This window comes from Lactuca virosa, chromosome 5 (genome assembly GCF_052849685.1).
Source record: "Lactuca virosa cultivar CGN04683 chromosome 5, Lactuca_virosa_CGN04683_v6, whole genome shotgun sequence".
Lineage (NCBI taxonomy): Eukaryota > Viridiplantae > Streptophyta > Magnoliopsida > Asterales > Asteraceae > Lactuca > Lactuca virosa.
This window is the reverse complement of record NC_136430.1, coordinates 152,504,588-152,532,342: the sequence shown is the minus strand read 5'-3', so window position 1 is coordinate 152,532,342 and position 27,755 is coordinate 152,504,588. Positions and strand designations below refer to the sequence as shown.

Genomic DNA, 27,755 nt, shown 5'->3' with positions numbered 1-27,755 from the left:
TTGACAATTAGTCTGAACATTTGGGACTTAGTAACATAAGTTCTGAATTTCTTTAGACACACATGTGAGCTTTCTAAGGCAAAGGTGTATGAGGTTAAGAAGCTTAGATAAAGGCTTATCAAAGCATCAGGTATTTAGAAATATGAACTTAAGGAATTCAATAAACATTGTTTTCTGGAAGTTCAAATGTTTTCTGAATATATGTCAAAGCTAGTGGGAGCATAAGTGTTATGCTTGTATGGTAATAATCATCGTGTTAGTGGGAGCATGATTATTATTTCAAGTATTCAAGTTAGCAATATTAATTATAGAAAACAAAGATTCACTTTGCCAAGTTGTAAGGGTTGAAAAGTTGTTTTGCTATAATTAAGGGAGAGAATATTATACTTCATTTCAAATCTAAAGGGTTAGATTGTGGAATTTTAATCAAATTTAGTCAAATATATATGAATGTTGTGTTGGAATGGTTCAACATGAGGAAATTCTATATATGGAAAGGATAATTGCATTCTCAAAATTTGGTTATGATTACGGCATCCCTTTTCATAATCAAAATTGTGAGAACATGGCAATTAGAAATATTATAGTAGAAGACTGGTAAAGTATCACGTCTTCATGTGAGACATTATGAATCGTGTTCCATACGCTTCGGGTATAGGATCGATTGCATATGCTATAATGTTTGATCATTCTAAAATTTTCCAAATGCTTAGCGCATTAAGAGGGAAAAAGGACTAGAACGGTTTTGGCTAAAATAATTAAACAACTATCAAATGACGATCTAAGGTTCGCCAAGGATTTGTTGCTTGTGAGTAGTTGGAAGTATAGTATTGGATGGACCATGTTGACATTATTTTGAATAAATAAGATTCTATTTAGAATGAGTTGTCATATGGCAAATATGTAAATGTTTCCATATTGGGAGTTGGATATTGAGAGTCTATGTCTAGATTAGAAACTTTTATGCAAGAAGGATGTTCAAAGGAATGTACTTTGAATGTGAGACTTCGCGTCTATGGAATTGTATTGTAAGAATTTCCGATAGAATACCTTCGGATTTCATTAGCCAAGTCTTGGTGACTTTTGTGCTATGACATTACGAAAGGATCATTGCATGAAATGTTAGAATCTAACATATTCTATTAGTGGCAAGAATGTTGTGTTCTTACACTAATGATAAGGACTGGGAATTGTGAATTGAGTTTCATTGGAAAGGTTTTCAATTGATCTATTTCACAAAGTAAGGATCATAGGTAACATAGTGTGCATGCTCGGAGCATGGGACAGCTATTGTTGTAATTCAAGTAATAAGTTGATTATCCGAAACATTAAATAATGAATAATGAGTAGTCAATATGGTGTTTAAATGAAAGTGTTTTATTTACGCTCAAAAGTTTTGGGGCCATATAGGATTAAGTATTATTGTTGTGTTTCATTTTGCATGTTTTGACTTCCAGAATAACTGAGTTATTCGAACCTCCACAGTCGGTCATACGTTGGAAGTAAGTATGAAGGAAGACTGTCATGAATCTGTCTGTAGATTGTCTAAAGTGTTTAGACATAGCACAAGTTTGTTGCAGAGTTCATGAGTGCTTTGATGAGATTAAAGTATTGGATTAAACCCACGCTCACTTGAATCACTTCATGGATTTATCACGGGTGATTAGTGAGACGATAACATTGTATATTCTTGAAACCGAGACGTGTGAGTTGTTATTTGCTGGTCGGTTGCACATTGATGATAAGTAAACGCACCAGTAACTTGGTGTTATAAAACTTATTTTTGTGTGTGATTCGATTAGTAGGTGCAAGCAAGCATTTGAGTCAAAGTTTATCCATTCCTTTTACCCAAAGTGGGATAAAATCGATATATGTGGGCCCCTCGATGATTTAGTGATGACACCCTAAGCGCTTGGCCAAGCCGGGACTAAGTTGATGTGTTCAATTGTAGTCTGTTGTCAGTCGTCATAAATCAGATGTCGGGAAACAATACATAGACAGAGAGAATGATTTAAATCCATGTCTCGTTTCTATACGATATCTTGAGAATGGAGGAATATATGATCCCTTATCTAAAGGACACGCGTATCTGATAAGATCAGAGTTGACAGCGGCTTTTGAAAGCTACGATTGCTGATCAGGTTCTGAAGTTATGCAAAATAGTTATTAGACTTATCCAAGTGGGACACTGTTGGATTAGTGTCTAAGTCCATAACTATTTTGGTATGTGCTTGAACCGATTGTGAGCATGGTCCTTTTGGGTTGCCTTCACCATAGCAATATGTAGGATGAATTAAGGAGAGAAATGTTTAATTATGATTTATTAATATATTATAAGAATAATATATTAAAGGAGAAATCATATTGTTTAATTAATATTAGTCAAGAATTAATTAAGAATTAATTTTGTGACTAAAAGAGATTAATTAAACTTAGGGGACTGGAGTTGTAATTATAAGATAATTACAATTGGGCTATGAATCACCTAATAATATAGGTTGGACGAATTTTATGGGAAGCCCATAAGGAATTCGTCCAAGGGATATGTTAAAGGAGTCCAAGGGGTGCTTAGGGCCTAAGCAGTCAGATTAGGGTTTCCTAGTTGCAAACCCTAATAGCCTGCATGTATATAAAGGACCCATATGCCCCAAAAACGTGGCTAACACTTGGATTAGGGTTTCCAACCGTTTTTGGTGCCTCCCCTCTCTTCTCTCCTTAATCCAATTGCTTAGTGGTGTTTGTGACTCCATTAGAGGTGCAACACTTGAGGCACTAAGCTTTCTGAAGCAAATCAAAGCAAGGAATTGATTGCTATTACTATATAACAATCAAAGGTAATTACTAAACCCTTATTTCAGTTCTTATATGACAGATCTAGGGTTTATAGCTTTGGATATTCAATTGCATGTTCATTAGACAAACTAGATCCAAAAGCTATTAGGGTTTGCATGTACACCATAGGAATGATGTATTGCTCGAAACCCATCACTCTCCCCCTTGAACATTGAGCCATTGTTTGGAGAGTCAGTGGAGGGTTGACCACATGTCGGTTTAGGAGGTTCACTTTCCATTTCTTTGGCAGCTTCATCTATGATCTTTTTGAGATTGTCGATTTTGTTGTCTGCTGGTTTCGCCTCTGAGTGTGCTGCTTTCTCTGGTTCATCAAATAGCCGAATGTACTCTTCAAACAAGTTGGATATTGGAACCGAGACTTGTCCTGATTCAGGAAATATTTCTCCTAAGGCACTTTCGCTCCTTTGAACTTTCTTCATGTAATTATCGTCAAAGGTTACGTAAAATGTTTCTTCAATTCGTTTGGAGCGTTTGTTCAAAACTCTGTATGCCTTTGAAGTGAGTGAATATCCAAGAAAAATCCCCTCATCTGCTTTGACGTCAAACTTGTTTCGGTTCTCTTTTGAATTAAAGATGAAACACCTGGAACCAAACACGTGGAAAAATTTGACGTTAGGCTTTCGATTGTTCAAGATCTCATATGGAGTGATTGAGAATCTTTTGTTGAGCAAGGTTCGGTTCTGAGTGTAACAAGCGGTTGCAACAGCATCAGCCCAGAAGTACAGTGGAAGAGAAGCGAAGCTTAGCATGGTCGTGGCTGCTTCACATAAAGAGCGGTTTCGTCTTTCAACAATCCCATTCTGTTGTGGAGTATAAGGGGCCGAAAAGTTGTGAGATATCCCCTTGTCAGCCAGAAAATCCTTAAAATCTTTATTCTTGAATTCCAGCCCATTATCACTTCTGATATTCCTCACTGTCCTTCGCAGCTGCACTTCCACTTGCTTGATGAATGTCTTCAACTTGGGAGTTGCATCTGATTTCTGTTTAAGAAAGAAAACCCAGGTGAAGCGTGAAAAATCATCTACTATTACAAGAATGAACTTACTACCACCGAAGCTTTCGATAGTCGAAGGTCCACTAGTCAATGTGCAGAAGTTCAAGAGCTTCAACAATCTTTGTATTGATTCGTGTGGGATGGCTCTTTCTGCTTTGTTTGCCCATCTCACACGCTACACATAGATGTTCCTTATCAAATTTGAGAAGAGGAAGGCCTCAAACATGATCACCAAGCACCAACTTATTAATGTCTTTGAAGTTCAGGTGCAATAGACGTCGATGCCACAACCAGCTTTCATCAGTGTTCGCCTTTGATAGCAGACATATTGCTGGTTTTCCTCGAATTGGGTTGAGATTTAAAGGAAACATCTCTCCCTTGCGTTCAGACTTCAACATAACCTTTTTAGATTGCTTCTCAATTATTTATGAGCCCTCTTCATCAAATGAAACCTTCAAACCTGTTCCCACAACTAATTGTGACACACTGATGAGGTTATGCTGCAATCCCTCCACATACGCTACTTTTCGAATCGAGAAGTCTCCATTGGTTATCATTCCATATCCTTTGATTGTGCCATATGAGTTATTGCCATACTTCACACATCCACCATCCTTTAGGGACCGAAACTCCCTCAGCTCTTCCTTCCTTCCTGTCATGTGACGCGAGCAGCCACTGTCTATATACCGTTCATCATTGAACTGCTCGTCACTAATCACCTGCAAATTCAAGCAGATTTAGGAACCCAAAGTTTCTTGGGTCCTGGTGAGTCTTTCACAGAAAAAGGAATTGCAATAGAAATATCAACCAAATAAGTTCTTTTTATTAGAGTTGATTGATCTTTTCTTTTGATTGTGTACACCTTGATTTTGGTTTTATCTTGTTTAATTTTTGGTGTTTTTGATGGTGTGTTGTTAGATGGTTTTGGTGTTTTCTTCTGAATCCTAGGGTTAGCTGACTTTTTCTTATCATTGAAATTAGAATCAGTATCAAGCTTTCCCTTTCCTTTGATGTCCTTCACTGAATTTGATTTGCTTTGGGAGTTGGAAGGACCGAAACTAGACTTGGGACCGAAGCTTGACTTTCGGTTCTGAATTCCGGTGTTGGAACCGAAAGTAGACGTTCGGTTGTTAGCCTTGTCGTTTGGACCGAAACTAGACATTCGGTTATGCGCGCTAGTTTTGGAGCCGAAAGTAGATGTTCGGTTCTGAGATTTGGAATAGTAGGAATTTGGACTGAAATTTTCTTTTCCTTTTAGCTTTTCCTTTCCTTTGTCAATTGATTCTTTCTTATGAGGTACGTAGTTGGTATTTTGAGATTGCCAATGACGTTTTCGCTCATTCAGATTTTTCATGTATCTTTGATTTCTTTGGCGTTTCTGTTCGGCTAACTCCTTCTGAGATTTGTGGATATTGAAGCTAGCCTTTGGCTTCTCCTTTTGAGTTTCGGTTGTCTTAGTTGGAACAATCGGTTCTTTCATTGGTTCTTCAGAGATTTCTTTTGTTCCACTTGTGCTTGGTTTGTCGAAACTCGAGGGTTTGTTGATGGGTTTAGCCACGTATCTTCCTTTAACCCTCCATGAAGTTTGCTCAGATAAGCCTATGGTTTCGTCTGCATTGTCAATAGGGGCTGACCAGAAGTAATCATCGCATCCTTCAGCATTGTCTTCGTCGACCAGGATTTTCAATTCTGCTGTTTGTCTTGCAGTGACTCCTGTAACAGCATAGACCTGATTCGGCACAGTTTGAACCTTTTGATAAACCATAGCTTTCTCTTTGAGTTTCTGTGGCTTGTCTTTTGACAGGCGAGCGAATTCAACCGAATTTTCAGATATGAGGGGTTTCTCATTCTCGGTTTCGCTCTTCATAAACTCAGAGAAATCAACTACGTCTTCTACAGAGATTTCGCTCATCTCACTTTCCTCATCAAATTCAGACGTATTTTCTAAGTTCATTTTATTTTCTGAAATTAATTTGGCGTTAGACGAGTCAAATGATTGAATAGTTTCAGACTTTATTTTTAACCTATCATTTTCATCTAAAAGATTTTTGAGCATACATTTATGTTCCTTAGAGTCAATGAAGGTCTCTATCTTGTCCAATCCGATTTTGTAATGAATGGATGTCTCTTCTGAGGACACTATTGATTCACACTCAGCAATGACCTCATCCTCCTTAAATTCAAGGAAGGGTAAGATCATCTTATGAATCTTTTTCCCTATCTCACAACTTAAATGCAATTGAGCAATATTAGTATATAAGCGCTTAGCAATTAAACAAAAAACATTCCTTTGTTTTAAAAACGTTAGATTGTCTCGTTGTAAATAAGTACTTTCATCCCTAGCCCTATTTAACTCCGCCTCCTTCAGCTCAATCCACATCCTTCTCTCCTCACTTTTTGAAGACACCCTGCTGAGTTGGTCAGTTAGGTTAGAATTCGCTAAGCGAGTTTGCATGAGACTTCCACTTAAGTTAGAAAATTTAAATTTTAATTCGTTTAATTCTTCTCCATAATTTGTTACTGGAACTTTTAGTGATTCAAGGATGGATTGTACCTTTTTGATCAGCCGATCACAGTCGTCGATCTTCTCGCTCACGGGCTTGGCTGCAAAGCACTTATCCTCAATTAGGTTCGGTTCCTTCCTGGCACTTTCGGTTGATCCACCTGCTGTGACCATCAAACATCTTCCAGCCGAACCTGCTTCCTTTGCTACATAAGCTCTTCCATGAGTTGGCTTTCTCACCTCTTCATCCTCAGAATCGGTTGACCAAACTTCAATTCCACCGAACTCATCTTCATCTGCATTCTCCTGCACAATCAAGGCATTCATAGAACTGTTAGTTGACTTCTTTTTCTTGATCTCTTCCAACTTGCGCATGTAGTACGCCTCATCGTCTTCACCATCTCTTTTCTCAGCCATTTTCCTCAGCATGCAATCTTTGGCAAAGTGGTTCTTGCCGTGACAGTAATTGCAGTCGAACCCTGAGTCTCCTGCAAGCTTGCTCTCCTTCTTGTCTTCATTCTTTTGAGAAGAATTCTTCGCTTCATCCTTCACCTTCTCAGAACTGTAACTTCCCTGCCAGTTTCGGTTCTTATTGACAGGAAATTTTCTTCGTGCAAACTTCTTTGGATTGGTGACCATCATAGCATATTCTTCGCTTGTAAGGTCACACTCAGACATATCCGACTCCTCTTCTTCTTCTGCAGTACTTTTTCCTTTTGAGACAAGGGCCAACGATCCTACTCCCGAAACTACCTTCGCCTCCTTGGTTACCACATTCTCATGGGACTTGAGTATTCCCACAAGTTTCGCTAGTGAGTAAGATTTAAATTGTTCATGTGCTTTTACTGTTGAAACCACAACCATCTATTCTGGTCTCAGACCGTTCATGAAGGTTACCTTCTGCGCGATCAGCTTTCTTTCTATTCCATGTTTGATCATCTTACTTAGGAGATGATTGAACCGATCGAAAGTTTGTATCAGTTTTTCTTCTGGTTTCTGTTCGAAAACTCCAAATTCTGAGAGCAGCAAGGTTTGAATAGAGTGTTCTAGATCTTCATCGGTTGAGTAAAGTTCTTTCAACCTATCCCAGATTTCTTTGGCCGTCGTGCATGAACCGACTAACCGAAAAGTGTCAGATTGCAAGGCTCAAATTGGGCTCATAATATGGATTTAAGCACAAAAGGCCCAAATTCTTTTCTTTCTTTCCTCTTTCTCGGCCCAAAGAAGAAAACAAAAAAAAATAGAAATTCATGGAATAAGGAGGGTTAGCCACCTCCTTATTACACCATAGACTTCCAAGCAACATCACATACCTCCATGCAACCATCCTATCATCTCTCTCTCTTCCCTCTCCTTTCTATCCTCGGCCGAAGACACCCAACACACATACACATTTCATCCATCTTTTGCAAACAAAACTCTCTCTAGAAAAGTTCCTTCTTCTTCACAAATTTTCGAAGATCTAAGGAGGATCAAGGAGATTTCCACCAAAAACTCACTCCTTCCTTGGTAAGTCCTTACACATCTAAGTTGTATAACTTCATCCTTGTTATAAGATCATTCATTCTAAGCATTTTTGTGATCATACTCTTAGAAAACCTCCATAAGTTCGAAAGCAACCCAAGAAAGCTTTCTAGGGCCGAGAATAGCATCAAACTTCTTCCATTTCTTCAAAACCGAGATCCACAAGAAAAGGTGAGTTCATACCCCTCTATTTTCGGTTTTTACAAGTTTTATGGGGGAGAATACAAGTAAAATGTGTAGATCTATGTGTATGTGTATGTTATGTGTGATTTCATGCATGTATGTGTAATTTTATGTGTTTATGTGGCAAATATGTAACAAAAAGGGAAGAAATCTCGAGATCTATGGCACAAGAAGGAAAACAAACATGATCTAAGATATACTACACTAAACAAGTCAAGAAAATTACCCTCTAAGATTATAATAAACATATTGCAACATAAAACCCATTTTTGGGCTATAATTGTCAAATAAACAAAAGTTGGGTTTAAAAATTGTCATTCACGATTTTCTTAAGGACCAAAAGAGCCAATACAGTAAAAATAAATGTTTTTATGAATATTATACTCTTTAAAGGACTAGAAATGTAATTTGTAGCTTAATGGGCTAATTTTTGGGCTTTTCGGCCCATAGGCCCAAGATTTGCAAAAAATTATGATTTTCAAGGGACTGAAAGGGTACAATTCTCAAAACAGGGGGAAAAAGGAGTAAACAAAACTATTTCAAGGGTTTAAATGTTTTTCTTTTCCAAAAAGGATCAAAATGTAAAGTTTTTGGAATTTAGGCCAAAAATGTAAAAGTTGCGAAAAGATTGGGTTTTAACTGAAAATTTTGTATTGGAGGGGCTGAAACTGCCAAAGAGTAAATTTTGAGCTAAAAACCTTTATTTAAACAAGTCTATGGTAAAAAATGTCAAGAAAATGAGTTAAGGGCCTAAAATGTCTTTTCTTTATGTAAGGGACTAAAATTGTCATTTTTATTAAAGAAAGGGTTGAATGGGTCAAATCAATATTTTGAGTCAATTATTTTGGTTTTAAGACATTTGGGTTAAAAAGAATACCACATTACAAATTATGAAAATAGAAGGAAAAATATACATATATTTTCAATTATCGTTATAAACAACCGACAAGTTTCGTGCTGTTGAGATTTTAACAATTTTTCAATCAAACTTCCGACCCTTATATTATACCTAAAACACGTAAATATTCAAATAGTTGGACTTGAAAGATCTAAGGGTCGTTCGTAGTCTGTAGTTATAATCAAAGTCTCCTGGAAGGAGAGCGAGAGTTTGTGTATAGATCTATACGGGGGTGACTCCCCCACACCTCAGCTGTTCGCTATAGTTAGACTCGGCCAGTCTAGGGTGACAAAATCTTAAGATCAATTCCGGCGTACATTAGGACGCCAAGACAGACGAACTAGTCATTATTATGCATGGTTATAACGACTCACATAATTAAATAAATCCAATACTATCCAAGTAATCAAGGAAAAGTAATCAAAACCACTCGTGTGGCGGTATAACAATCTGACAACAATTATATTTTATGTTATCGGAAAACATCGGGTTTTTCAAGGAAATCAGCACCACTCGCCTGTATTTTTCTATAACTATAATACAAAACTTCCCATCTACACACGTTTTGAAATCATTCATGCATCAACTTATGGATCTTCACACTTTGGTAAACAATTGTCTTTTCAGAAAATATCGGATTTTCTGGGTTTTATAAACTACGCGGATCATTTTTATCACAACCCTGCTTATGAACTCACCAACATTTCATATGTTGACGTTTTTCAAAATAACTTGTATTCTCAGGTAACAGGTAAGCTGCAGGGTAATATCAAGTATGTTAGGAAGCTATGTTTTGAAAACTCTTAAACAATTTATGTTATGGATGTGTAATATTTAAAACAATGTACTGGATGTGAACAATATCAATTGTAATGTATTGATGCATGGTGATGTTTATGTTATGATTCATTTATATCCATTGTGATGATATTCAATTTAAGTCACGCGAGCCCTCGGACGTTTCCGCCGTCTGGTTCGGGGGTGTGACAGGTTGGTATCAGAGCTCTGTTTATAGTGAACTGGCATATCTAACCACACATTGATATGCAACTATAAACCAAAGAGGGACTAAAACAACTCTGAACAAAACAAAATAAAACACAACGATAAAAACATCCTTACTTGTGCGATATAGGAAAAAGAACATAATACCAAATCAAATAAGATAATACTGACATCTCGGTTAAGTCGGGACTGTTCATGGTTGTATTAAGGGGTGAATGTAACCTGATCAACTACATTTTCTCCGAAGTACAACTAATACATGCCCCGGTAAAAACCTCGATGGACGGTAAACCTAAAAACATACCCCTTGTTACCAAGAAGAGAACACCAACTCAAATTACATAATAACTAAAACATATTAGGAGTAATAATAGTTTACTCATATACCTACTCTCAGTCATCATGGAAGGAGAACACCAGGGCATTCAGTTTCATCAAGTCTTAGTGGCCCACGGGATGACCGAGGACGAACCCGAGGGAGATCAAGGGGGAGCACACGGCATTGGGCCCGACGAATACACGGACACAGACTACGAGTTTGATGGTACTGACGACGACATGGATGAAGAACAAGACTCAGGCAAAAATTCTGCCACATCACCTACCAGCGAGATGCAGCAGGACCACCCCGCCCCACCAGGGAATCCCGCGAGGGAGAATCGCTCTCCGGAAGCTGAGATTGCTGCTCTGCGGCAACAGCTATTCGCCATGGAAGCACGAGCGGTGCAAGCTGGACAGGAAAGAGATGAAGTCATTGGAGAAATGACTGAGATGGCCCAGTTGTTGGCACAACACTTCGGTATATGACCTTACTACCGCCGGCGAGCGCTCCTTAGAGTGTTAGGACTAGTCATATCTATCCTTAGTATTATGCTTATATGATCTATGCTATGTATCATCGACTCTATGTTTAAGTGATTACACTACTCATAGAGTCGTTACGCTGCCGAACTTGCACCACTTATGTATGCTCTTTCGAGAAAATTTTCATGTAACAAAGTGCGGATAATATTAATGGAAAATTTTAGGTGTTCTATTGTGATGTTGTGATCTGCTATGTGTAATGTATCCATGATTGTATGCTAATTTATGAAACTACTTAAGTTCATGCAATACACCTAGTTTATAGGACCACAATCTCACAAAAATCATAGGCACTCAACATCTTTCCGTTCCATGACAGAAAGATGCCCCAACGACCAACCCGTGGAAACCCTGGACCAACCACACCCGAAGTCAACTCAGCTGCATTCCAAGCAGCTGTATCTGCTGCGGTTACTGCGGCCATGGCCCAAATCCACCAAGGGAACAATGGTGGAGTCAATGGACAAGGGGCTGGAAGTTCGAACAACGGAATAAATCAAGGACCTACCAAGACATGCTCCTACAAGGACTTCACCAACGCCAAGCCACAAACCTTTAATGGCACGGGTGGAATGATAACCCTAAAGAGATGGATGGAAAAGGTGGAATCAGTATTTGAGATATGTGAATGCCCCGAAGAGGTGAAAGTGAAGTTCGCCACATGCACATTTGTTGACCAGGCTCTCACCTGGTGGAATGGACATGTAGAGGCCATGACTCTCCCCGTAGCCAACGCTATGCCGTGGGCGGAGCTGAAAGAAATGCTGATGGCCGAGTACTGCCCACGAGGCGACATTCAGAAAATGGAGCAAGAGCTGTGGAATCTCACCGTCCGAAATTCTGATATAGATGCATACATATCAAGGTTTAGCGAACTGTCACTGTTGTGCCCTGGCATGATCACTTCAGAGGGAAAGAAAATCGAACGATTCATCTGGGGATTAACCTCCCCAATTCAAGGAAATGTAATAGCTGCAAATCCTGAAACCTTCGACAGTGCCAAGAGGTTGGCCAAGAAACTGTACGACCACAACAACAAGAAGGGCGATAAGCCAGTGGAAACTGAAGGCAAGAAGGAGAGTGACAACAAGAAGGGAAAGAACAACAAGAGAAAAGGGCGACAAGGCTCAGAGTCGTCAAAGAAACAACAAACAGTGACAGTCAATGCTGCAACCACCCAAGTACCCTCCACACCACATGCTCCAGCCTCAGCTAATCCAAGTGCCCCTAGGCAGTATTCCGGGAATCTCCCAAAGTGCAACAAATGCAGTCTTCATCATAATGGCGAATGCAGAGATATGCATTGTACCAGTTGCAATCGGAAGGGTCACACGGCAAGGTATTGCAGGACCTATCCTCCCCAGAACCAGCAACAAGGAAACAACAACAACCGCAACAACAACAACAACACCAACAATAGCCGCAATAATGCAGGATCAAGCCCCACCTGCTATGGATGTGGAAAGACTGGGCATATCCGTCGAAACTGCCCCAACATCAACAACCCTAGGAATGGAGGAACATGAAGAGTGCTAACTATGGGTTAGGGAGAAGCGGTTCAGGATCCCGTTGTTGTTACCGGTACGTTTCTCCTAAACCACACTTATGCATGCATCCTATTTGATACCGGGGCAGAACGCAGTTTTGTGAGTAATAAATTCAAACACTTGTTAAAACAACAACCCCAGAAGCTTAATGAAACCTTTACGGTGGAAATGGCTAATGGGAAAACAGAATCCACTGGGGAAATCTACATCGGATGTACCCTGACCTTAAATCATCACGTCCTTCAAATAAACTTAATGCATGTTTCCATTAGGATTTTTGATGTGATTATCGGCATGGACTGGTTAAGCCCCCACCATGCTGAAATTATGTGTCACGAGAAGGCCGTTCGCCTTCACCTCCCAAATCACGAAACCCTAATTATATACGGAGACAAACCCAGCATGAACCTTCGTCTTATCTCGTGCATTAAGGCACAGAAGTATCTACGAAAGAAGGACTTGACGTTTCTAGCTCATATAGTGGATAAGTCCAAAGAAGAGATCAATATTCAAAACATCCCTGTGGCTTGCGATTTCCCGGATGTCTTTCCGGAAGATCTTCCGGGGATACCCCCAGAAAGACAAGTCAAGTTCCGAATTGATCTAGTGCCAGGAGCTACTCCCATCGCCAAATCGCCCTACAGATTGGCTCCTGCGGAGATGCAAGAGTTGTCCAGTCAACTCGGCGAACTTTTGGACAAAGGATTCATCCGACCCAGTTTCTCACCTTGGGGAGCTCCGGTTCTCTTTGTTAAGAAGAAAGACGGTACCTTCAGGATGTGTATTGACTACAGGGAACTTAATAAGCTCACTATCAAAAATTGCTATCCACTTCCGCGAATCGACGATCTATTTGACCAACTCCAAGGAGCAAGTTACTTCTCTAAGATAGACCTGCGATCCGGATACCACCAACTCAAAGTCTGGGAAGAGGATATCCCCAAAACCGCCTTCCAAACTCGTTATGGACATTATGAATTTGTCGTAATGCCCTTCGGTCTAACGAATGCCCCTGCCGCATTCATGAACATAATGAATCGAATTTGCCGACCATTCCTTGACAACTTTGTCATCGTTTTCATCGACGATATCCTAGTCTATTCTCGAAGCAAAGAGGAACACGGCCGACACCTCCGACAAATCCTAGAAACCCTGCGAACCGAAAAGTTATACGCAAAACTCTCTAAGTGTGAGTTCTGGCTCCGTAGTGTGAACTTTTTGGGTCATGTTGTTAGCCAGGAAGGGATACATGTGGATCCTTCTAAAGTCAAGGCCGTTGAAGGATGGGCGATCCCAACAACACCCACCGAAATTCGTCAATTCTTAGGTCTCGCAGGCTACTACAGGAGGTTCATTCAGAACTTCTCCAAAACAGCCAAGCCACTTACCTTGCTTACGCAAAAGGGCGTACCCTTTCAAATGGACGGATAACCAAGAAGCTGCATTCCGAACTCTGAAGCAAGCACTCTGCAGTGCACCGGTACTATCACTACCAGAAGGAACAGAAGACTTTGTAGTTTACTGTGATGCGTCGAATCAGGGTTTAGGCTGTGTACTCATGCAGCGTGGAAAGGTGATAGCTTATGCGTCCCGACAACTAAAGACACATGAGGTGAATTATACCACCCATGATCTGGAATTAGGAGCTGTGGTCTTCGCCCTGAAGATTTGGAGGCACTACCTTTATGGTACCAAGTGCACCATTTTCACCGACCACAAGAGCCTCCATCACATCTTAAATCAAAAGGAGTTAAACATGAGGCAACGAAGATGGGTTGAACTGCTGAACGATTACGAGTGCGAAATCAAGTACCACCCTGGTAAAGCTAACGTAGTAGCTGATGCCTTGAGTCGGAAGGATTACTCGAATCGTCGTTTGAAGACTCTCTCCATAACCATCCAATCCCACCTGACCTCGCAAATTAGAGCAGCCCAGTCGGATGCCATAAAGGCAGAAAACAGAACGAGCGAAGCGTTACGTGGAATGGAAAAGAATTTCGAAGTGAAGGAGGACGGAGCATATTACTTCATGAACCGCATTTGGGTCCCTAAACTTGGGGGATTCAGAGAAGTAGTCATGAATGAAGCCCACAAGACACGATACTCCATCCATCCGGGTTCAGATAAAATGTACTTGGATATCAAGCAACATTATTGGTGGCCTAACATGAAGGCAGAAATTGCCACTTACGTTAGCAAGTGCCTCACATGTGCTAAAGTAAAGATGGAATATCAAAAGCCCTCGGGATTACTACAGCAACCAGTAATTCCCGAGTGGAAATGGGAAAGGATTACTATGGACTTTGTGACCAAACTACCCAAGTCGACTGATGGTTTGGATACCATATGGGTAATAGTTGACAGATTAACAAAATCCGCTCATTTCCTGCCAATAAAAGAATCATACAAGATGGAACGTCTGACAAGGATCTATATCAAGGAAATCGTGAGACTCCACGGAGTGCCAATATCTATCATCTCAGATAGGGATAGTAGGTTTACTTCACGCTTTTGGCAATCGCTTCAGAAGGCTATGGGAACACAACTTGACATGAGCACTGCCTACCACCCGCAAACGGATGGTCAAAGCGAGCGAACCATTCAAACGTTAGAGGACATGCTTCGCGCATGTGTGATAGACTTTGGAAGGTCGTGGGATACCTACTTGCCTCTGATCGAATTCTCGTACAACAACAGTTACCACTCAAGCATCAAAGTTGCTCCTTTCGAGGCATTGTATGGGCGTAAATGTAGATCACCGTTGTGTTGGGCTAAGGTAGGGGACACTCAGTTAGCAAAAGGACAAACATCAGACAATGCACTAACGGGACCAGAAATCATACGCGAGACGACCGAGAAGATAATTCAGATCAGGGCCCGACTGCAATCATCACGAGACAGACAAAAGAGCTACGCCGATAAGCGGCGAAAGCCCTTGGAATTTAGAGTCGGGGATAGGGTGTTATTAAAGGTCTCTCCCTGGAAAGGGGTGATTCGTTTTGGGAAGCGGGGAAAACTAAACCCTCGATACATTGGCCCCTTCGAGATTCTTGCCCGAATAGGTCCAGTGGCTTATAGACTGCAGCTACCCGCTGAGCTCAACAGTGTACACCCCGTGTTCCATGTTTCCAACTTAAAGAAGTTCTTATCCGACGAGACTCTCGTCATTCCCTTAGATGAAATCGAAATCAACGAGAATCTTCTGTTCATCGAGGAACCAGTTAAAATCATGGACAGGGAAGTGAAGCGTACTAAGCAAAGTCGCATTCCGATTGTGAAAGTTCGATGGAACGCGAGACGCGGACCAGAATTCACATGAGAACGCGAAGACCAAATGAAGCAGAAGTACCCTCATCTATTCTAGCATTCTCGAATCTAGTTTTAAAAAGAATTTTGGGACGAAATTCCCACTTACGGGGGGATGATGTCACAACTAGGAATTTTGATACTTCGTAACAACAACAATGATAACATTTGTGAACCAAAATGTGAAAGCATGTATGATGCTTATTCAATAACAACAAAATTTCCATCAAACACTCTATACAAGCACTTCAAATAGTCAACAAAGAATTGGAAACCCTAGAAATCCCGGTTTAAGTCCATTATGGACTAGGATTTTCTTATTGGGCCTAATGGACCAATAAGCTTCCAATTTGACTATTTTGGGCTTAGAACTCTTATATGGGCTCTAATTGAACCCACTTTCATTTATTTTAACATTTTGGGCCATAATGGACCTAGAATGAAATAAAATATTCTTATTGGACCATAACAAACTTAATTAGCTCTAAAGGTCCATAAAACTCATACCTTGATTGTTTTGGGCCGTGAACCATCTCCAAAGACCAATTGGGCCGAAAATTATCAAATTGGGCTCATAATATGGATTTAAGCACAAAAGGCCCAAATTCTTTTCTTTCTTTCCTCTTTCTCGGCCCAAAGAAGAAAACAAAAAAAAATAGAAATTCATGGAATAAGGAGGGTTAGCCACCTCCTTATTACACCATAGACTTCCAAGCAACATCACATACCTCCATGCAACCATCCTATCATCTCTCTCTCTTCCCTCTCCTTTCTATCCTCGGCCGAAGACACCCAACATACATACACATTTCATCCATCTTTTGCAAACAAAACTCTCTCTAGAAAAGTTCCTTCTTCTTCACAAATTTTCGAAGATCTAAGGAGGATCAAGGAGATTTCCACCAAAAACTCACTCCTTCCTTGGTAAGTCCTTACACATCTAAGTTGTATAACTTCATCCTTGTGATAAGATCATTCATTCTAAGCATTTTTGTGATCATACTCTTAGAAAACCTCCATAAGTTCGAAAGCAACCCAAGAAAGCTTTCTAGGGCCGATAATAGCATCAAACTTCTTCCATTTCTTCAAAACCGAGATCCACAAGAAAAGGTGAGTTCATACCCCTCTATTTTCGGTTTTTACAAGTTTTATGGGGGAGAATACAAGTAAAATGTGTAGATCTATGTGTATGTGTATGTTATGTGTGATTTCATGCATGTATGTGTAATTTTATGTGTTTATGTGGCAAATATGTAACAAAAAGGGAAGAAATCTCGAGATCTATGGCACAAGAAGGAAAACAAACATGATCTAAGATATACTACACTAAACAAGTCAAGAAAATTACCCTCTAAGATTATAATAAACATATTGCAACATAAAACCCATTTTTGGGCTATAATTGTCAAATAAACAAAAGTTGGGTTTAAAAATTGTCATTCACGATTTTCTTAAGGACCAAAAGAGCCAATACAGTAAAAATAAATGTTTTTATGAATATTATACTCTTTAAAGGACTAGAAATGTAATTTGTAGCTTAATGGGCTAATTTTTGGGCTTTTCGGCCCATAGGCCCAAAATTTGCAAAAATTATGATTTTCAAGGGACTGAAAGGGTACAATTCTCAAAAAAGGGGGAAAAAGGAGTAAACAAAACTATTTCAAGGGTTTAAATGCTTTTCTTTTCCAAAAAGGATCAAAAATGTAAAGTTTTTGGAATTTAGGCCAAAAATGTAAAAGTTGCGAAAAGATTGGGTTTTAACTGAAAATTTTGTATTGGAGGGGCTGAAACTGCCAAAGAGTAAATTTTGAGCTAAAAACCTTTATTTAAACAAGTCTATGGTAAAAAATGTCAAGAAAATGAGTTAAGGGCCTAAAATGTCTTTTCTTTATGTAAGGGACTAAAATTGTCATTTTTATTAAAGAAAGGGTTGAATGGGTCAAATCAATATTTTGAGTCAATTATTTTGGTTTTAAGACATTTGGGTTAAAAAGAATACCACATTACAAATTATGAAAATAGAAGGAAAAATATACATATATTTTCAATTATCGTTATAAACAACCGACAAGTTTCGTGCTGTTGAGATTTTAACAATTTTTCAATCAAACTTCTGACCCTTATATTATACCTAAAACACGTAAATATTCAAATAGTTGGACTTGAAAGATCTTAATCATGCTTCATGGGCCTTTGTGACCCATTAACGTGACTTTTGGGTTCGACGATAATAACACATGTCTATTGAGCCTCTTGTGACCCAATTACATGTTTAAGGGACCCTCAATGGCTTATATGTGCTATTGGGCCTTGGTGGCCCGTTAGCATTGCTAGTAAGGTCCAAATTTAATCAAATATGAAATGGGCCAATGTGTCCTTCGTATAACCAACAACCTTAAATAACACGCGTAATTGGCAGGACCATGTATTCCTCTTCTCCGTGTCTGTTAGGCTTATTTGAAATCAAAGTAAACAAATCCAGGTCGTTAATCAACAATAATCAATTTTGTTTGGATTAAGTGAGTAATAACGGGCGACACCTCTAAGGGTCGTTCGTAGTCTGTAGTTATAATCAAAGTCTCCTGGAAGGAGAGCGAGAGTTTGTGTATAGATCTATACGGGGGTGACTCCCCCACACCTCAGCTGTTCGCTACAGTTAGACTCGGCCAGTCTAGGGTGACAAAATCTTAAGATCAATTCCGGCGTACATTAGGATGCCAAGACAGACGAACTAGTCATTATTATGCATAGTTATAACGACTCACATAATTAAATAAATCCAATACTATCCGAGTAATCAAGGAAAAGTAATCAAAACCACTCGTGTGACGGTATAACAATCTGACAACAATTATATTTTATGTTATCGGAAAACATCGGGTTTTTCGAGGAAATCAGCACCACTCGCTTGTATTTTTCTATAACTATAATACAAAACTTCCCATTTATACACGTTTTGAAATCATTCATGCATCAACTTATGGATCTTCACACTTTGATAAACAATTGTCTTTTCAGAAAATATCGGATTTTCTGGGTTTTATAAACTACACAAATCATTTTTATCACAACCCTGCTTATGAACTCACCAACATTTCATATGTTGACGTTTTTCAAAATAACTTGTATTCTCAGGTAACAGGTAAGCTGCAGGGTAATATCAAGTATGTTAGGAAGCTATGTTTTGAAAACTCTTAAACAATTTATGTTATGGATGTGTAATATTTAAAACAATGTACTGGATGTGAACAATATCAGTTGTAATGTATTGATGCATGGTGATGTTTATGTTATGATTCATTTATATCCATTGTGATGATATTCAATTTAAGTCATGCGAGCCCTCGGACGTTTCCGCCGTTTGGTTCGGGGGTGTGACACTTTTTTAATGCATACATGCATGCACTATTTATAGTATAACCCTACTAGATAATCACGGATGGACAGGCCCAATCCGGACATACAAAACAAGCCCATGACGCAACACAATAATACCCAACAGGCCTTACCCAAAAGCCCAACGATTCCTGGTCCAATAATAATAATTCTCTGATGACCCAAGGACCAAGCCCATTGGTCCCACTAAAGCCCAACTACCAACTAGGCCCTCTAAGGCCCAAATCCAAACTAGGCCCACAAAGGCCCAACCCCAACTCCTTAGGCCCAAACTGGGAAGTTCAATCAGATTAGTCCACTCATGGCCTCCGATCCCTAGTCTTGCATACAATTTGCCAGGAGCCACCTCCGGGTCTTTCATACAAATGCCAAAGGCCACCCCTGGTTTTCCTATATAACATAAGCCAATAGGCCGACATTACACAAAGTCGGCTTCAACTAACTGGTCTCCTGCGAAAAGACGGGTGCTCGACACCTCCTATCAATCCACACAAGGTAAACCGTAAGTCTACCTTCTAAAAATAGAATCTTGACCCACAAGTCAAACCAAGTCAAAAGTCAACGGTCAAAGTCACAGTCAACTTGCCCATTCTCACGTCGTGACCAATCCTTAGTCACATCGTGAGATCTCACTCAGTCTGATTCCAACTCATCACGACTCACCCTGGCCAACTCAGTCAAGAAAAGTCAACGGAACTGCCCTCACGTTGTGAGAACCCTTCACTCACGTCGTGAGATCCAATAAGATAACCAGAAACGGGGTCACTCATCCCTCATGTTGTGAGACCCCCATGTCTCACGTCGTGAGAACAGTCTGAAGCAAAACATCCATCTTTTAACTCCTTAATCCATTAAGCCTTGCACTCTAACTTTCCATAGGGTCTTATAACTTCTTAATACACAAGAAATTCGATGCTTTTAAGACATATATATCAAATACATGTCTAGATCTCATTTAGGTCCAAAGCTGAAGAAAAGACATCCAACTTTCATGCAATGCTCCAAAACTCAACCATTCCCTATATTGGAACTCCAAGACACTCTTAAGGCCCTTATAGCCCATAAAGTTGCCAACTTTATGGTTTCCATTCATTCAACATGCTCAATCAAGAAGAAAAGTGGGACAAAACTTAGATCTAGCCTTATATAACCATAAAGGTAGGAGCTTTATCACTTACAATGGTCCAGAACAATGTAAGGTGATGTTGATGACAATTCCTTGCAAGTCACAACAGAAGACCACCTTTTTCTTCTTCTTTCCTCCTTCCAATCTAAGAAAAGCTCTAAAACCACCAAAAATCAAGCAAGGATGGGCACTAGGGTTTTTCTAAGGTGAAAGAGGGTTTGGGGCTGATAAGAAACCCTCAAATGAGGTTAGAGATTCTTAAATACGAAGGAAACCCTAAAAGATCATGGGCTTGGGCTGCACTGCTCATCATGTCGTGAGCTCTTATTGCTCACATCGTGAGCTCGGTCCCAGACAAAATCTTCATGCAACCCATCTCACGCCGTGAGCCTTTACGTCTCACGTCGTGAGGATCCTTTTTCTCCAAAATCCAGCCTTTTGACTCATTGAAACCCTAATTCGATTCGTCCTAGAAAAATGAGTGTTACATGAACGGAATGGGGGCTCGCTACTGGGTTGCTACGCTCGCTAAGAGGAAGAGAACATCACCCCCTAGCGCTCGCTAGGGGATGCTCGTCAACTCCATGGCGAGAAGAAAAAGAAAGGATTGGAAGAATGTGATTGGTGCAAATGACTTTGACCGGATTGCAAATACTTTGACCGCCCAAATTTAATCCCCCATTTATTTTCCACTAACTTTTATTATCTCAGTTAATAAAAAAAGGTTTTTTTATAATAAAATTCAAAATTTTTAATTACAATTTCACTACTTTCACAAAAAAAAGTTTTTTAATAAAAATAAAATTATAAAAATTCAACTACTATAATTCAAACCACGCTCTCAACAATTTACTCACACAAAATATCATATATCTCTCTCACAAACTCTCTCAATTCACTAAGAAAAAATGTCTTCATCTCAAACAATGAAAACCCCAAGAACCAACAAAAAGAAAACTTCAAACCTTCTATGAGTAAACCTTCCACCTCCAAACACTCAATCACCAAACCTTCCATCACACCATGTTATCAACCATCATTTGATCAACCAATTTATTATTCCACTAGCTACTATTTTCTCACAATGGTTCTGCAAATGTTTCAATTTAATATGTTCTCTTCTAAATTAATGAGATTTTACCACAACCAATCTCAATCAATACATCATCATGTTTGTCGTGGTTTGAATTATTAAATCATGTTTTTAGGTATTTTAAGTTTTAATTTATTGTAACTTTTTTAATTTAATATGAAATGTTTGTGTTTTATAAAATATAATTGATATTATATTAATTTTTTGTGGTTTAAAAAAATAAAATTTGTTTAATATTTATGTATAAAAAGTATTTCTATATTAAATTAAAGTAATTTAATTAAATTATAAAAAGAAGAAAAATAACGTGCTAGGATAAGATGACTATTTGACATAGTGTTAAGAGTGTTTCTTATGTTAAGATTAGGTGATAAGGTTAACCGGTATGGGAGGAATTTCACGCGTCTTGGGCTGAGGTGGCACGCCTCCCCCATACGTGAACACCGCCCCAGGGGTGGGTGGTTTGCGTGTGACGTGAGGCGGAAGACAGATGAAGACGAAGACTTTGATTGGTCAATTCATTTTTGAAGTCGTTGGAGGCGATCCAAAAAAAAAAATTTACAAATTCTTATACTTTTTCGATGGGTTGAGCGTGACCGGCCTAAATAGTAAAAAAAAAAAAATAATAAATAAGATCGACTTGACAAGTGTTAAAGAGTGTTCCCTTTTGTTAGCGTGTTAGCATGCGAGGCTGCTAGCGAGCGCCTGCTTCTGCTGACCAAAAAAATAAAATATTCATTTTTTCAGTTTTTCTTGTGTTGGATTAATTTTGTAATAGGGCAGATTAGTACTCTTGACGGTCAAAGACTCGCAGTAGTCACCGAGAGAGAGAGATGGAGAGCGCCGCCTGCTTCTCAAACGCCACCACCGGTCGCCTTCCTCACAGAAACGCCGCCGATGGCACCCTTCTATCCCCATTTCGGAATCCTACTCATCTCTTTTCGTCACGTACTCTCAAAAAGGTAATTTTGTAATGTCTTGTCATGTTTGAGTTTTTGTTTGCAAACTTCTATAATGACAATCCTAGTAATCTATCAAATGCACAGCTGATGATGTTACTTACGACAATGTCATTCTTTTGGGTTTTACTATTATAGCTCCTAATGAACTTTAATTTTTCTTGACTATGACGGACGCAGCTTCCAGTTCAGGTGCGCTTTCCTTGTCTAAGAACTGCTTTCGGCAGTCTGAATGCATCTGCTTTTCGAATTGGCACGACAATCAGGTAGCTGCTCCCTGTTATTATTATTATTATTTTTTTTTATCAATTCAGGCCGTTTTATTTCTTATACGTAATTACGCCATGTTGATTGAACATATAAAGGACATTAGGTTATAAAAGGTTACACTCGCTAAGGACACAAAGCTATCAAAGCCCTCCCCAGCTGTCAACAGCAGATGATTTGATTCTGTACTTATTTGAAGTGAAACTGTTTAATAAAACTGTGAATTTTACCCTACTTTTCTTATATCTATGTACAAAGGTTTGTTGTCTGAAAAGTTGTTAGAACACACGGATCAGCTGCTATGTATGAGACCTACTAAATATTGTGAACCTATTGAAATTTAAAGTAGTAGCTACCTCATGAGACACATTATACCAAAATAAATAGTTACTACATTCATTAGTACCTTTCATAAGAAGTGCTGGGTGGTTATAACTTATTAGTTATTAACAATACTAGATTATAGTAGAGTCTCTTGTTCCTTCCATATCTATCTCTTAATTTAAATAAATATAATAGAGTCTCATGTCTTCATTTTTTTATTTTTATTTTTGTATCTCTTTAATTTAAGCATACTAAGAGTAGGAGTAGTTGTTTAAATGTTATTAAGTGGTGTTGTTTAATTCAGCACTGAAAATGAATCGGTTGAGGTTGATTGGGATTCACTTGGATTTGGACTGGTGCATACTGATTATATGTACACCATGAAATGCTCGCGAAGTGAGAGTTTCTGTGAAGGGGAATTAGTGCCCTTTGGGAACATTGAGATCAGCCCATCAGCTGGAGTTCTTAACTATGGACAGGTGTCATTTCTTGGTTATGAATCTGATGTGCTTTATTTATTGGAAACAATTATAATTTGTATTAAAACACCCAAGTTTCCCTCAGGGGTTATTTGAAGGTCTGAAAGCATATCGGAAGGCAGATGGTAATATTTTACTGTTTCGCCCTCAAGAAAATGGGACAAGGATGATGATGGGGGCGGAGCGAATGTGCATGCCTTCTCCTTCTGTTGCTCAGTTTGTTGAAGCCGTTAAGGCCACAGTATTGGCAAATGAAAGATGGGTTTGTAACTAACTAAATATATCTATTTATTTTTTACTTTTTTTTTATTTATGACTTTGAATGACAACGGTGGTTTTTTTTTTTTTTTTTTTTGTTAGATACCACCTCCTGGTAAAGGTTCACTATACATAAGGCCATTGCTTATGGGAAGTGGAAGTGTACTTGGTCTTGCACCAGCTCCTGAGTATACTTTTCTGATTTATGTTTCTCCTGTTGGTAACTATTTCAAGGTTTACACTTTACCCTTATTCCTCCTATCTCTTGAATACACACATCACATTCAGATTTGAGATTTATCAATGATGAGTAAGTTTGTGCTGTAAATGTAATCTCTAACCAACTATGGCACCAGTCATTTGATTTTTTTTTTTTTTTTTTTTTTTGCTTACATTAGTGATTAGAGTTTATCAGTTCCAGGTCATGGCCTATATATATATATATATATATATATATATATATATATATATATATATATTATATGCATGCTTTGATGAAATGCTAGATTCATCTCATCTGTTGAAACTTGAAAGCTCTTCAATCATGATTTCAACTTTGCAGTCTCTCTTCCTACTTCCTAGTATTATATAAGAGTTGCTTTGCTTTCATGTTATTGATATTCTGTATTATTATATCTGATGGCAGGAAGGTTTGTCACCAATAAACTTGATTGTTGAGACCGAAATGCATCGAGCAACACCTGGGGGTACTGGAGGTGTAAAGACTATAGGAAACTATGCTGCGGTAACCTTAACCTTAGCTCTGCATCTTTATTTGATTTCACACTATATAGTAGGCAATAGCAAAATACATTCTAGCAACTTATATATATATATATATATATATATATATATATATATATATATATATATATATATATATAAAACTGGAATGAAATGAAGACTCGAAATACCTGATATAATTAATCAAGGAACTTAACATATGTTACAAGTTACAAAAAGGAAGTGATATGATATGCTTTGGTCTTTATTTCCAGATTTAAACCAAATGCTTAAACTTATCCTATAGTTTTTATAAAACAAATGGTTGTTTTTTTGGTGCGGCTTCAGTTATTTTGCACACCCCTTAACTAATTTTTTATGTTCTACTAATATGTTTTGTAGGTTCTTAAGGCTCAAAGTGCTGCAAAAGCAAAAGGATATTCTGATGTTTTGTATCTTGATAGTGTGCACAAGAAGTACTTGGAAGAGGTTTCTTCTTGTAATGTGTTCGTTGTAAAGGTATATCAACATCATCTTTGTCACCTATGTTTTATTTTCTTCCTAGTTCTGTTTCTTATCTAGTTAATATTTTAATTCATATCTTCTGTGTGTTTTTTTTCTTCTGGTTTAAGCTTTTAGTTTGCATAATGTTATTTTTTGGTAATAGATTGTTGCATGATAAATAACTTCTAGGTCAAGTTAACCGTCTTCCTCTTTAGTAAATCATTACAAAATTTCCTGAAGATTCATGTATTTGTTTTTATTTAGGGGCATTTTAGATACTAACTAATATTCAAATACCTTAATTAAGTTATATATATATATATATATATATATATATATATATATATATATATATATATATATATATATATACAAAAGGATATGGGCATTTATTTAAGTTTTATATGAAGGGCAGGGATTATTTTGTTTTAGTCTTGAACAAGAATAGAGTCGTTAATAGGTTAGTAAAAAAAAAGGGTATTTCATTTTTGAGTAAAAGTATGTGTGATTGATATTGATATTTGTGTTTACATAACATAACCATAACAGGGCAACATTATATCTACTCCTGCCATAAAAGGAACCATCCTTCCTGGTATTACACGAAAGAGCATAATCGATGTGGCTCTTACCCAAGGATTCCAGGTACTCTTCTTTTCACATTCTATGCCAATGTAATACCAAAATTTGTTAGTTTACTAATAAAACATTAACTACTTTATAATTTATATTTCATATTATTCATTCATATCTTAACGTTAATATAATAATTTGTTAGTTTACTAATAAAACATATTATTTAGTAATAAAAAACAATTCATCTAATAAAAGTATAAAAGAAACCTTTAAACACTGTAGACATTAAAATTTATAAATTTGAATTATCAAAGTATTTCTGTTAAACTGTTAATATGTTTATTATAAAAACTTTGTTATTTTAATTTTATCATAAACCAAGCATTCTATTTTAGTATTATACAATTAAAAAACATATATATATATATATATATATATATATATATATATATATATTAATGTTTTTTAATTGTAATTGTATAATGTATGGAAGCCAAATAACATAACATTGATGACGTGGCATTGCAAGTAGAAGACTGGGTATGTAGAAATGGTGACATAGAATTCCATATATGTCAGTCAGCTTGCAAGTGTTGATGGAGATATGAGTTGTGAAATGAAATGATTGTTGTATTTTGTTGGGTGCTGTGGAATAAATAAATAAAAAGAAACAAAATCAAATCAGATTGAGCCTACTGCCTAAATCATCATAGTTAGAATGATTTGTTTCTTTAACTAACTATCTTTTTTAACCCTTAATAAATATTCTGCAGGTTGAGGAAAAAGCAGTGACTGTAGATGAGTTGCTTGATGCGGATGAGGTTTTTTGTACTGGAACTGCAGTCGTCGTATCCCCTGTTGGCAGCATAACTTATCTTGGCAAAAGGTGGTCGGTCAACTCTTGGTCAAAATTAAAACCAGTTATTATTATTTCCACCACTAAATTGTTATAATTATCAATTGAATTGCAGTGTGTCGTATGGGAGCAGTGGCGTAGGACTTGTGTCACAACAACTCTACACCGCACTGACCCAGCTACAGATGGGTCTGACCGAGGACAAGATGGGTTGGGTGGTGGAACTCAAGTGACTCCTTTCATCTGTTTTTTTTTTTTTTTAATTTATTTTTTATTTCTTTTAGCTTTCTGTCATTATCTGTAGTAGTGAATGAAAGTAGATGATGCTCTTTGATGGATGTTGTACAATTTTAAGTGTTTATTGATGATGATGATGGCAACAATGGAAACTCAAGTTTTGGCACATTTATATTCTTCATTGTTGTTTATTCTTTTTTCATGCAAAATGATAGTTAGGTTTTTCAAGTACAATTTTCGATAGTCTTTCTTATCATTGTTTCCTTTGTTAATGGTCTTTTTAGAAGGAATGAAATTTATAAAAGGAATTGGAATATATTAGTTAATGGTCTTTTAGAAGGAATGAAATTTATAAAAGGAATTGGAATATATTAGGGTTTGGGAAGCAATGGACAAAGAAATTGCAATAGTAGGTAATTGTATTTATGAAATTTGTCCAAGGATCCTTTTTTGAATATGATAGAACTGGAATGTTAAAGATTTGGAATCTGTCAAAAAAAAAAAGTTGTCTTTTGTTTTGTTTATAGGAAATGAAATGAGCTTTAATAGTAAATATTTAAGAAAAAGAGAAATTTCCAAAAAAAAGTCCCAATTCTTTGAGCCAATTTACAAAATAATTCCAAATTAACTTTTTTTTTTTTTTTTTTTTTTTTTTTTTTTTTTTTTATAAAAAAAATCTAAAACTGGTAAAATGTTACATTCTAACCACTTCTTTCGGGTTCAGCCGGTAACACATTATTTTGTAAACTGATTAAAAATATTGAGACTTTCTTAAACTGATCCAAAATATTGAGACTTTTCTAAAAAAAATTATTTTATTTTTATTTTTATTATTTTATTGAAAACTCAAATAAAAATATTATTTTTTAAATTTGTTATTATTAATATTATTAAATAAATACATAGAAAAACGTATTATACGTAAACAATACATATAAATATAATAAATATATATGAACAACATATTAATATATTTTTATACATTAAAAACTATTTTAATGTTCTTTTTTCATTTAAATGTATTTATACGTTGTTGAAAAAAGAACTAGATGATAATAGAACATATCGATACAACAAAAAGACCATACCATATTTAAGTATGGTGGACTAAATCAAGCTTAAGTATGGTGGACTAGAAATGTATGGTCGACATACGACCATACTCAGCATGCCTAAGTATGGTAGACAGACGACCATACTCAGACAATGCCATGTTTAAGTATGGTGGACTGTAACGACCCAAAAATCAATGGTAAAATTTCATTTTTATTATAGTCAAA

General features: G+C 37.4%; 1 protein-coding gene across 1 annotated transcript; it reads left to right on the top strand.

Annotated features, from left to right (window-relative positions):
- Window positions 1-22,052: 22,052 nt before the first annotated feature.
- LOC145115313 (branched-chain amino acid aminotransferase 2, chloroplastic-like) lies at window positions 22,053-26,643 on the top strand. The gene is made up of 10 exons (XM_079051584.1): window positions 22,053-22,254; window positions 22,432-22,517; window positions 23,147-23,321; window positions 23,407-23,583; window positions 23,682-23,813; window positions 24,226-24,324; window positions 24,705-24,821; window positions 25,356-25,451; window positions 26,156-26,268; window positions 26,354-26,643. Exons 1-10 carry the CDS (start codon window positions 22,126-22,128, stop codon window positions 26,469-26,471), a joined length of 1,242 nt encoding a protein of 413 aa, XP_078907710.1. The 5' UTR covers window positions 22,053-22,125; the 3' UTR covers window positions 26,472-26,643.
- Window positions 26,644-27,755: the final 1,112 nt, after the last annotated feature.